The sequence below is a fragment of the Camelus dromedarius genome, chromosome 14, assembly GCF_036321535.1.
Source record: "Camelus dromedarius isolate mCamDro1 chromosome 14, mCamDro1.pat, whole genome shotgun sequence".
Taxonomy (NCBI): domain Eukaryota; kingdom Metazoa; phylum Chordata; class Mammalia; order Artiodactyla; family Camelidae; genus Camelus; species Camelus dromedarius.
Genome location: NC_087449.1, coordinates 67,114,123 through 67,126,819, shown reverse-complemented (window position 1 = coordinate 67,126,819; position 12,697 = coordinate 67,114,123). Strand labels below are relative to the sequence as shown.

The 12,697-nt window shown below is 54.3% G+C and overlaps 1 protein-coding gene across 4 annotated transcripts in view; it reads right to left on the bottom strand.

Annotated features, from left to right (window-relative positions):
- ACOT7 (acyl-CoA thioesterase 7) overlaps positions 1–12,697 on the bottom strand; it is a 90,558-nt gene that overhangs the window by 41,952 nt on the left and 35,909 nt on the right. For all 4 annotated transcript variants that reach the window (XM_064494124.1, XM_010998481.3, XM_064494125.1 and 1 more), the window contains exons 5-6: positions 9,086–9,200; positions 2,632–2,718 (exon numbers count right to left, since the gene is read on the bottom strand). In XM_064494124.1, coding sequence (XP_064350194.1) covers positions 2,632–2,718; positions 9,086–9,200 — 202 coding nt within the window. The remainder of the gene's footprint in view (positions 1–2,631; positions 2,719–9,085; positions 9,201–12,697) is intronic.

The following is a 12,697-nucleotide window of genomic DNA, read 5'->3' as shown; positions in this document are numbered from 1 at the left end:
AAGAAGAGCCTCAACACCCCCACAGATAACCGGAGGGGTTCACCCCTTTCAGCGGCGCCACCTGCAATGGGGGAGGTGGGGGAGGGGTGAGCAGGTGGGACTTGATCTTTTTTGGGCTGAGATCCCAGGACTGCCCGGGGGGAGAAAGAGACGGCTGCACACGGATGCACTCAGGCTCAGGGAAGGCGAAGCCAAAAGCCAGGCCAGCGTTCCTGCTCGGCGGCCCTTAAACTCAGAACCGCGGAGAGGCGGCCGGCTCCTCTGCCTACGCATCGAACGGCGTCCTCTGGTTCCTCTTCACTGCCTGCATCTTTTCTGTTCCCTCAGTGAATTACCGCAGGCTCTGTCCATGCGGCCGGGAGAGGGAGTCCTGGATTCCACCTGTGATTTCCAACCCGTCCCAGTGCACCTGTCACCAGCTCAGCGTTGCCAAGATCTGTGGTGGGTGTGTGTGTTTTAAGTGGCAGACAGGAGCTAGTCCTCAAGATGAAGATTACCCAAGGTGAGAAAATCACAGAAAATAAGACGGGGGAACAGTTTTTCAAAGACACATACACGGTGTAGAATTACTGAGTGAAAGCCAAACTAGCATCCACCTCAGTTCACCACTTTCTCCCGAGACCGGCACCTGCTGAATTACAGTTCAGAGAAGACTTTCGTGCAAATGACTTAGCTACCACTCTTGCCGACATATTCTCTCTACAGGAAAATATGATAAAACCACAGTTCTCAGTGTCTTCAGCACGGTGTTTATTTTGTTCCTTCGCGCCTGGCGAGTTACTAGCACTACAAGAGATGATTAGGTTTGGTAAAGTTATTAGGCATGATTTTTTAAATCATGGGCACAAAGCCCTGATGAAAACAGGCACTAAATATCGTAAAGCCATCATGAACACTTCTTTAACACGCATTAAAAAACATGCCTGTTTCGAATGCAGCCACGCAGGCTCCGTAAATGAACACGACACGCTGTAGGTTTTCAGGGGTTCCAATAATTCTCCCACTCCCTGTGTTTCACTGACGCCCCTTAGCATGTGAGGAAACAAGACCGAACTTAGAAGTGTAGACTTTTTACCAAGAAGACAGCGATGATGAAAATGTCAGTTAGTGAACTTCCAACATTTAGACTAAGCAAGCAAAAATTCTAGCACAGAGTTCTGCAAATTTCAGGTAGAATGAAGCTCGGTGAGGCTCAAAGACACTTCTCAGCAGTTACAGAAACCCAGCCTTCGGATGGGTAGGCCCCCAAGAAGGAGTTGCCCTCCACTTCCCTGAGGGAGCCAAGGGCTGGTGAAGAACAAGCCAGCGTGTGAGGCCAAGGCTGCTCTCAGAGTAGAAAGATGCTCTGACTGTCACAGCATTCAGGGGCCTGGAAAGTGCTGTTTATTATAAAGAAAGCTTCCTCCAGGTGGGACTAAGTTAATCAGATCTAAGGGCCAGCATTTAGTCGAAAGAGGGAAGCAATCATGAAATTGAGAAAAGAAATACACTAAAGAGGATTAGCTAAAAAAAGAAACAAACTTCAAAAGTATATCTCAAATCGAGGCCCATTCTCTGATTCTGACAAGCCCAGGGCCCATTATCCCAAGCTTTGGAATCTGAGCCTGACCTGCACCTCTTGTTCACAGGACAAACTTCTACAAAGCACCTCACTGACTATGTGAAACCCCGGAGCCCACACAAAGAATAAGATTGAGCCCTGCTCCTGAAGCATCCCCCCGATAGAAGTATGAATGTAATCTCGCACAGAGTGGTACCAATTGAGCTGGGTTTTGAAGGATGAATAGGAGTTTACTGAATGGAGAAGAAATGAGAGCTTGGCATTCCAGGCAATTGGAAATAAATGAAGAATGCAAATGAATAGCATTGTGCAAGTGTCTTGTCATGCCTGGGGAATGATGAACTGCTCGGGACACCCAGCGGAGTGGTGCCCAAACTCCCACCACCCACACACCACCATCACAACTCTGCCATCACCTATACCACTTAACGACCTTCCCCCTTATGTTTTCCTTTAAATCGACTTGTTTTTTAAAGTTAACTTTAACCTCAACTGAGATGATAATATCCATTAAATTATGGGTTTGATGTGCTACCTATACTCTTCCTAAATCACAGAAAAGTAACTACACACCATTAAAGTAGAAAGTGTCCCTCTGTGAACCTGGAGCTAAGTCCCCTTGTGTCCCAGCCGTGGTTCCCAAGCTGGGAACTCAGAGGCCTGTGCTGTCTGAGGTGCAAGGAAGGAAGGAATACATGCAAACACCAGGGGCGAAAACATGTTTAATTAACCACTTTTGTAGTGGGTCACACTATTACTCCCTGGTGACTTCACTGTCCCCAAAAGGCTCTGCCCCGACCCACGGGCAGCCGCGAAACACCTCGTAGCCACGGGCTCCCAGGGTCGCGTGTGACCCTCCGTGAGGACAGTCATCCATCTGACTTTCATTTCCAATTTTAAAAACAGGCGCCGACAGGGTTTTGCTAATTTATTATGCAGCCTCTTAAAAGTTTAAATTTCTATTTCATTAAACACAAGAGCCTCAGCTGGGTCAGACGGCAGCCCGGCTTCCTGGGGGATTCACAAGGAACCAGCGAACAGGATGAGGAAAGCGAGTCACTTATTCTTACCTCCGTGCACAAAGCCGTGCAGGGTGCAGTCGGAAGGCCCCACCAGGTGGATCAGGCTGGACTGGCTGTAGCTGACCGTGTTCGGCTCTGGAATTGCAAAGGAGAGAGATTAGACCTCGGGATTGCAGGGTCCGACAGTGCTGTCCCGATGATGTTCTGCGCGGTCACCAAAGGCATCCGACTGCCATCACCTCAGATGGGATTTCTCTAAGGAAAACAGTGGTCTCAAAATGCTCCAGTCTACGAGGGGGAAGGCTTTCGAGGATTAATCAGTCACTCTGTTAGTAGGTCATGACATTTCTCCCTGGGGACACCCGTGTCCCCAGCGACGCCCTGCCCCACAAGCAGCCACTGCACACCTCCTGGCCATAAGCCCCCAGGCTTGCGTGTAACTCCCTGGGGTCATAGGATACACTCACCCATCTGACTTTCATTCCCAATTTTGTAAACAGGTGCTGACAATATTTTAGCAATTTATTATGCAATCACTCAAAAGCTTATATTTCTACTTCATTACACACCATGGTAGGTGGAGACTCAGAACCTGACAGAGACATCGCAGATGTGGCACCCAGGCCCTACCCCGGGCCCCATTCTGGGACTCCTGCCAGCCCTCAGTCCTGTCTCGGCCCAGGAGACACAGCACCGAAAGGTCTGCTGGCATTTCCCCTCCCTCCAGGCCAGCCCTCTCGTGTGCCCCATTCATCTTCCCAGAGTGCCAGGTCCCTGGGGACCTCCCTCACCCACTCGTCTGCTGAAATATCTGTATGAGGCTGCACTTATTTAAAAAAAGATGAAATTAAGCCCTGTCTCCAGAAAGCTGACGCGATCCCTCGACACTGACTCCTCTAACAGGTGCAAGTAATGCCAGCGTAGGGTCTCCTAAGCGGACCCCACTGCTGTGCAAAGCCTTCCAGGCAGGGATGACGTCCCTGTGCTTCCTGCCCGGACAACTGGTGCTCAGAAAGGGTGACCCCTCCTGCTCCATCAAGATTAAGCTGCAGAGCTGGCCAGCCCGGGGGGCCCCTGAATGACCAGGACACACTGCAGGTGAAGAAAGGTCCTTCCTATGTTTGTCTGTAGACAGAAAATCTGCAAGAAGTGACATTGCTCAGCAGCCAAGAGCTGGCGGCGTGTGGGGGCTCCCCACCCAGGCGGGGCCTGGGTCTCCTGGGCATCAGCCGTTGCCTCCAAGATGTTGTTGGCACTCTTCCACGTGAGTTCTCAAACGGGGTGGTTGCCTGACGGGGTCAAAATGCTGGAAAACTGGAGTTCAGGAGAGCTGGGGCCTTAAGGATTTACTTCCACACTCCAGACATCTGTTTGTTCTCGAGCCTCACAGCTCAGGGAGAAGCAGACTCAACTTTCGAGCTCGTATGTGAAGGGACATTTGCTCTGAGAGGCCCCGCAGGAAGGAGGGGGAGCGGAGAACCACTCTTCGGGCATCTTGAGATGCTCCCGGCTGTAAGGGCCCTTGGCTGTGTCGGGAGTGAAGAAGTGGCTCCCACTCAGGGGAGAGGGGGGCGCTCCCATTTTCACCCACAGTCAGTTCCCATCTCTGGGGATTCTGGTGACTGGCTTGCTCCCTCCACCTGCTTCCCAGACTCCCCACGTGTGACCAGCAGGGGCACGCACCGGCTGCCCTGGGAGGTCCCCACTTCTGCCTCGGGCTCTGACACAAGCACCCTCGTGCCAGCAGCCCCTCATGGCATCAGGGGCTGGTGGGCAGCAGCGGAGTGGAGAATTCCCCCCCGAGAGGCCACATTCTGGGGACTCTGCCATCCAGATGTGGGCCTAGCAGGCCTGGTATGGGCCCCTTGGAGCTGGTGCACAAGGGTGCTACCCAAAACCAATCAACAGATGACACAGATGACTCTGGGTGGGGGCACTCAGGTGACACCAAAGGCTCCGGGAGAGGAGCTCCAGGGTCTCCTGGTGTCCCCTGGGACTGCGGTCAGCGCAGGTGACTGAGGGAGGAGATGCTTCCTCTCCCAGCTGCCTCCTGGGTCCAGGGGCATCCACAACAGCCTGAATCACTGAGACCACAATGGGCCTCAGGGGAATGTCACCAGACACGCTGCACAGGATGAGAAGGGGGCCCCAAGAAGGCCTCCAGGACTCTGCCCTGTCTGGTTCCTAATTTCACTCCAAGTGGAAAAGACACCCCTGGAACCCAGGGAGGTGCAGTTAACAGTCCCTGCAGGTCAGGGTGCACCAAGGGCCACACCCACTGCAGCCTCAGCGGTTCCCTGGGGAGACTGGGTGGGGGGCACAGCCCACGGAGCCACAGAGGACGCCAGCAATGTCCCTCTGCCGTCACAACCATCACAGAAACCCAGGGCAGTGCTGCCCAGCCCACGACCCCCCTCATCTCAAAGGACTGCCCCCTCAGGCCTCTCTCTGCAAAGCCTACGGGCCGAGAACAAAAAGGCCCCGAGAGCCACGTTGCTTTCTCTGCTTTGTCTTCCGCTCATAAAAGACATCAAAGTAACCATTTTACAGCATGAATGGAAATGAAAAGCCTCAAATTTGGCCCACTCTCAGGAACTGCTCTGACCAGCTAAGAGGCTCGCGTCTGGACAATGATAAAAGAATTTTTTTTTTCATTTCTAACAATGGAAACAGCACAGCAAAATCTCTGTCATGTCAAACAGCTACTTATTCAAATGACAAGCTGCCTGAAATAACTATAACAACCCAGCCAGAGAGAGGCCGCCACTGTCGGGCAGTTACGTTTAAAATTTCAATTAAGCCACGACTGACGATTTAGTGTTCTTAGAACTTGCACTGATGAGCTCTGAACAAGTGAAAACACCAAAATTCTGATGGAAAAAAATACAGCCGCAAACCCAACACCCCTGGCCGAGAACTGCAGCTCACAGGCCTCTGTGGGGTAGACCGTCTGTTGGCTTCACTGTCCCTGACCAGGCACCTCCTGTCCTTGGTCATCCTCAAGGGCCTCTCCCCTGTTCTCCACGTCCTGTTTCTTAGAGGAACCAACGGGAAATGTGAAAGGGAGCTTTGAAGTACAAGGTCAAGGCTCAGAGATCTGGGGGTTACCCGTGATCCATGATCACACACGGGGACTGGATAGGTTCTCAGGTCATTGTCCTTGAGGGTGAGGTGTGACTGGAAGGCAGGACCGGGCAGCCAGTCTCCCGACCCTCCTCCGCGCATGACTGGACCACACTTCCCAGCCTCCACGGCGAGGCTGCTTTCCAGCCACAGGGGCATGAGGAGAAGCGTCTCATGCTGATGGGCGAGCTTCCCGGCCCTTCCCTCCCAGGGTGACCCCAAGAGCTACCTACGAAAGATGCAGTGCGACAAGACCAAAGAGCCTGAATCCCTGAGCCCCTGCCTTCTGGAGGAGGTCCCCCATTAGGACTTTACAGGAAATTAACCTCTACTGAGTTAGGCACCAGGATTATAGGGTTTAAGCAGTTACCGTGACCTTGACTGTTAAGAGTGCCTAAGCTTTGAACCTGCAGCTTCAAAATGATGTAGAGATGTTGAGTTAGGTCCCCGGGGCAGCAACAGACGAGACACTCAACACTGTCCTAGACAGATACAGAACTCTCCTGTGTTTCCAGCCAAGGAAGCTGCAGCACAGAAGGGCTAAGTCCCCATGGGCCGGAGCCCAGGTGCTAGCCCAGCAGTGGCCTCCAGAACATACATTCCTCCTCCTGCTCCCTCCCCAGAACAGGATCTGCTGGCCAGAGCCTGGGGATAAGGCTCTCCTACCCAGGGCGAGCCCCTGGACAGGCAGCACCCTGTGGACGGCTCGGAGCTGATCGGCCTGTGGAGGTGGCCGGGCGCTAGCTGACCTCTGGGAGGCAGAGCCCAGGCCCAGCCCAGGAACTAGGGGTGGGTCTGAATTGCCAAGACTCTGGTTGTCCTGGCAGTAGGGACCAGACTTCAAGGTGAACGCTGTTTCAAACCCAAAGGCCAGGAATGAGGCTGGGCTGATTTTGTCATAAACCTGATAGCCCCCAAAACAGATGGTTCAGCCCTATGCCAAATAGTCCCTATGCAGTTAAGGCTGGACAACTACTGGCCATGGATTGAAGAGTTCGAGGTAACTGTATTTTGTCTTGTCAGATGGAGACAACAATAAGAAAAACTGGGCTTTAAAGAGCTGCCAGACTCTCTGAAAAGACACCTGAAAGATGAGGTCAGCCCCTGGTGGGGTTGCTAGGCAACAGCTGCAGAGGCTGAAATCTGGTTCTGGTTTTAAAAGTGACGGAGAGAGGCAGGTGCAGGGGGACTCGTGGGTGGGGGTGGCAAGTTTGGGCCAGGGCAGCCTCACCCCAGGGCGGGGGGGGGGTCTTCCCACAGGAAAGGGCACGACTGTTAGAAGGCCACAGTGACAAGCACACACCCCAGTGTTCAAAAGGACCACAGAATGGATATACGACTTCCTAAACAAGTGGCTAAAAGTCAGGCCCTGATCTAAGTATCCGAGAAAGACGCACTTCTGTTAGGGCTGGAAAAGCAGAAAATAAAAGCTTGTAAAAACCTATCACGAAATCTTGAGATTCAGAATGCCATCTTTCATTAGCATCATTGGAGAATAACAGATTCTGAAAAATATCTGTATCAGATTTACAAGCAAATAGAGGATGGCAAACAAAATAATCGCATGAGTGAAGGAATTTAAACTGATCGAAAACCCTGGGTAATTTCAGTTTCTCAGACAGTCAGTCAAAGGAATAAACTGGGATTAGCCTCACGGTTCTCAAAGTCTGAGACTCAGTCTTGGGCCCCAGCTTCCACCCCAAGCCCTCGCCAGCCACCCTTCAAGGAGGGGCGGGTGGGTCCAACCCCTGATGCTGGCCGGAGCCTCTTCCCAGCCCTCCTTGCCGCTTCCAGGCTGACACCGTCTCTCCCCTTCTGTCTCTTACAAGGATACTGGTCATTGGATTTGGGGCCCACCTGGGTCACGCAGGATGAGATCCTTAACTTCATTACATCTGCAAAGGCCCTTTCTGTGAATAAGGTCACAGTCACAGGGTCCAGGGATTGTGGCACGGACCTGTCCTCTTGCGGGGTCCTCTGTCAACCCAATTCAGCCTCTCTCTCCAGGGAACGCCCCAGCCCCGAGTCCATGCCTTTCTCGAGCTGTCTCCGCTCCCCTGCGTCCCCCTGCAGGCCTCCATGCCTCTGCCTGACCTGCCTGCTCGCCTGCCCTCCCAAGAGCAGAGCCTGGGCCTGAGGTCGCTGTCTGCCCCCTGTCCCACCAAGGGGAGCGGGATGTGCCCCAGGGCCTGGATAAACTTGGTCATCACAGGACCCCCAGCCTGCCCTGTGGGTTACCCACACCTTTCATTTTTAAAAGATGCCACTACCTCAGGTCTCATTAAAGCAGCAATATTCCATTTATACCCACAAGTAGTTTTCTTGTTGTTTGTTTTGGTGTCTGTTGGAAAGCAGACATGACAAGAACAGTGAAGACACCAACCTAGCAGCTCACTGGCCTTCACTGTGGGCCATGAAGGGGGAACGGAGGGGAGGGGGAAGGTGTTGAGGGGGAAGTTATGACCACAAGATCTGCAGACTCCTAGACACACGGACAGATGCTGCCTGAGAAATCTAGTGCACCGGCCGAACAATAGACCCAGGACAGAAAGTCCTGCCCTAATCTGCACACCTGCAGGGCTTCACCAGTCCCCCACGCCAATGCCAAATGTGGGCTGCAGCCAGGAAGGCAGGCGGGCAGCACCAGCGTGCAGGGCCTCCGAGCTGTCGCTGTGTGACCCTCATGGAACACGGACGCCCCACAGGAGAGGCAAAGGGCACACAGCTCGCTCTCCACACGATTAGATGTGGTCACTGTGTGCAGAGGAGGGCGAGGCACGTTACCAGGAAGCCCGGCGGGAACAGAGGCTGCCGAGCCCCCGCAGGGAGAGTTCTGTTAGGGACTCCGGCGGGAATACCTCCCTGTCCTATTTAGACGTGGACGACACCCACATCCAGGGCCCAGGGCTCCTGTTAAAGCCTTACCAGCCTGGACCTGCAGCCCCAAGGGTGAAGGCTGGAAGGAAGCAGCCCCCCAGGGAGCCAGGCACCCACAGCCGGGGCTCAGGGTCTATTTACCGAGGCCACGTCTGGGCGGCGGGCAGGGGGAGAATGCTGTGGGAACAGCTGCAGCTGTTTGTGTCTTTTTATGAGCTGGAAATCCCATCATATGCGCACTTCTGGGCGAACTTGGGACAGACAAGAGAGAGCAAATTCTCCATGCCCAGGCGTGCGGAGTCCCTCCCCGCGCGGGGTCTCCGGCCGGCACTCCGTGGAGCAGACGCCCCGGGCCTCCTGGTGGCCGAGCTACTGGGCTGCACGGTGCGGGGCAGGGCACAGGGCACGGCGCCCGGGGCACACCGGCCCCCAGGAGAGGACACTCGCGAAGCGGCCGCACATCTGCCGACAGAGCCGGCCCCGGCCCCCGCCCCAGCCCTACCTGGGTTCAGGGCGGGCTGGACGATGTCCCCATTCCTCCACTTGGTCTCCATGCGCTCCAGCTTCTGGGCCTCGTAGCGCTTGCGGCCCTCCTCCTCCTGCTCCTGCCGGGAGTACTGCGGGGGCACAGGCAGAGGTCAGGCGCCGGTCCCGCGGCCCTGCCCCTCTGCACGGGGCTGCTCTTCTTTCTCTGATAATTACATTTCATATAAATAAATACCACGCAGTCCTCCCCACTCAAGAGAAGCTGGATCACGTGTTAGGTTTACAACCTCCCTAGAATCATTTTTACGCCCACATGTACATCAAAGTTCTGCCAGGCTGTACTCAAAGTTTACACGTAACAGAGTTTCCTCCTCTCACGGTGCCACCTACCACAATCCATGCGGTGGATCCTACCAGTTCTCCGCTATTAAAGTAATATCATCCAACAATCTCAGCCACTTAGCATTTTACAGCTACCCCATTCTTTCCCAGTCCCTCCCCAGACACAGATCTGCAGGCTCAGGGAGCCCCAGAGGGGCCCAGTCTCCTGCAGATGGGGCGAGGCGCAAGCAGGCCCTGAGTGTCCCCAACACTGGGCAGCCTCGCTCTGCTGACTCCCGGCCAGTCAAACAGGCTGCACGTTTGTAAGGAATGTTCACCAAACCTACGACAGCCCCCCTAAAGCTCTCCTAATGGATCACAGGGGTTCTGACCCAAGAAGTTAAAAATGAACACGAAAACTTGGCACAAAACGGGGACTTCCGAGGGGACAAGGACCCAGTAGGGGCAACACCCCACCCCGGGAGCCGTCAGAGAGGCCCTGGGCGGGGTCCACTTCCCCGGTGCCTTGGCCCTCCGTGCTGACCACTGCTGGCCACTCTCCGGATGAGCTCTGCCCTCTGCCCTTTCACTCACTCCCCCAGCAGCTCTGGCTGAGCCCACAGAGAAGCCACTGGGCCCAGGGCCCCGCGTGTTCCGCTTGCCCCTGCAATTTCAGACCTTCTCGCAAAAGATGGTTTTAAATGTCTTGTTTGTCCTATTCATGGCTCTGCTCCAAAACTGTACAGGTCTGGATACATTCCGTGGCTTAATTACCATTATCTGGGGCTTGAGAACTCATCTCTAAAGGCAGCTGGGTGGTTTGCTCAAAAGAAACAAAGTGTGCTGAGTGTTTAAGTCGCAGTGGACAACTGAGCCTCTTCCTCCATAAATAAACTTCCTTATGCTTGCTGTGCAGAGCCAGGACTCTGAGAGCAGAGCTTGTGCTGGGCCTTTCTAGTATAACTGAAGGATGACCTACGTGTCCTCAAGAAATGCCTTTTAAAGACATTTTCTAAAAAGGGGCCAACCTCCCCGGTCTAATAAACCCTCACGTCCAGCACACCCATGAGGCCTCTGCAGTCACGCGGGGACTGATGGAGGCCCTGGTCCCAACACGGGCCACGAGGAGGAAGAAAAATGCAGCCTCCTCACAAACGCTTCCTGCTGGCTTTAAGTCTGGGGACAGCATTACTAGAGCATTCTAATGATGGGCTGGCACCCAGCTCTCACCCGGAGGCCTCATCAAAACCCGCTGATCTGAAGCAGAGGCAGCTCAGCAGCAGTCTGCGCAAGCCTCTTGATGCAAACTCATGTTCAGACACTGAACAAAACCAGCATCCACTCTCCAAAGGCCACCTCGCCTCTCGGAGGCTGCAGCTGCCCTCCAGCCACCGCAGGGTCTCTTTTTCCACCACGGGGCCACTGAGGTCCCAGTTCCTTGGGGGAAAAGGTGGAGCAAAGTGGCAAAGTCCTCACTGCGTGACACTGAGGGGGGGCAGCTGGGCTTCCTCCAGGGAGATGCACACACATGCTCAACCCATGCACATTCGTTCGTGTGGCAGCAGGGTGGGGAGATGTGTGTTCTGTGTGTGATACCTACGTATGTGTACGAGCGATGCGTGTGATAAACACGTGTGTCACATGTGAGAGACATGTAAGACACACACATAGAGACATACATGTTCTTAAATAAATGACAGCCATCTGTGAAGGGCAGGCTGGATGCCGGCGGCCGAGCACATGAGTAAGAATGCCCCTGGGGCCTGACAGCAGACCTATACGTCAAATCGGCTGAAGGCTTAGCATGTGTGGGGAGAAGGAGGCGCAAATAAACGTGAGCAACGGCTGCAGCTGGGAGCCGTGTGGCTGCTTCCATCCAGAGCTCTGCTTCCGCCGGGCGGAATGCCTCCAACACTTCCCCCTAACGGGGGCAAAGTTGATATTTATGTCTTATCAAACCCAGCTACATGAAAGGAATGGGAAAGCTACTGGGAGCCCCTCCGGGATGGAGGAGGGAGAGCAGGGGACAGAGGGGTGATGGGGAGAGCTGCCCCGTCCCTGCGGGGAGGTGGGGACAGGGAAACAGGGACCACGGAGCCTGCGGCCGCCTGCCCCTCCCCCACTGGCTAAAACCCCACCAGCTCTCAGCACATGGGCCCCAGGGGGCCAGGAGGAAGCACAAGCTAATGTGTTTGGCCCAGGAATCTTCCTCCAGCATCAACCACTCAAGATGTATCATGTGGTGCTGGAACTGGAGACATGGCTTGCTGGAGAGTTCTAAATTTTGTAGCATCTGAAAAGTTAATCAGCTCAATAATCGTGTCTGAGTATTTACATATGATGTGGCTAATTTAACACCGAGTGCTTAGTGGGAAGGATGAAACTGGGAGTGAGTACACTTGTAATTTCTAAAGAGAACAATCACCATGCTCCAGACTCCTGCTTCTTGCGTCTTAAAACCCCTGAGTTAGTGCTGTTGAAAATGATGCAACTTCCATCTCTCCAGCAGAGAAGAGGGGGTGGCAGGGGAGAGACAGAGAGAGACAAAGAGGAAGGGAGAGATGGAGGGGGTCGAGGGGAGAGAGAGAGGTGGTGGGTGGGCTGGACTAAAGGGCAGTGTTCTGGGTTGAACAGTGTCCTGTCAAAATTCCTGTCCACCTGGAACCGGAACGTGGCCTTTTTAAGAACTAGGGTCTGTGCAGGTGAAATGAGTTAAGACACACATGCATGCACGCACAGACATGCACGCACAGACACGTGCGCACACACACCGCATGCACACACAGGCACGCACGCACACGCACGCACACACGGAAGGAAAGCCAGGTGACAACAGAGGGGGAGGCTGGAGATGCAGCCACAAGCCAAGGAACCCCTGCAGCCACCAGGAGCTGGACAAGGCAGGAAGGACCCTCCCATAGCCTCCAGAAGGAGCACAGCCCTGCCGACAACTTGACTTCAGACTTCTGGCCTCTAGATCTGGGAGAGAACAAACTCTGTTGTTTTAAGCACCCCAGACTGTCATGGCAGCCCCAGGGAACTCAAATAGGTGGGACACGTGGGACCCATAGGCTCCACACCCTGGCCCTGAGAGCCCGCTGCTCTCCTCACCTGTGGAGGGACAGGTGGCCCCGACACTGGTTGTCGGCACTACCACCCTGCTCCCACGGTACCAAATGATGGGCCACCCACCTGATGCAAGGTCTAAGCACCCTTCCCATTCAATGTGGATAGAGCTCCCATCACCAAGATATTTTGTTAAAAGTCTACAGACTAAATGGCCCAGCAGCCAGCCACCCCACTGGGA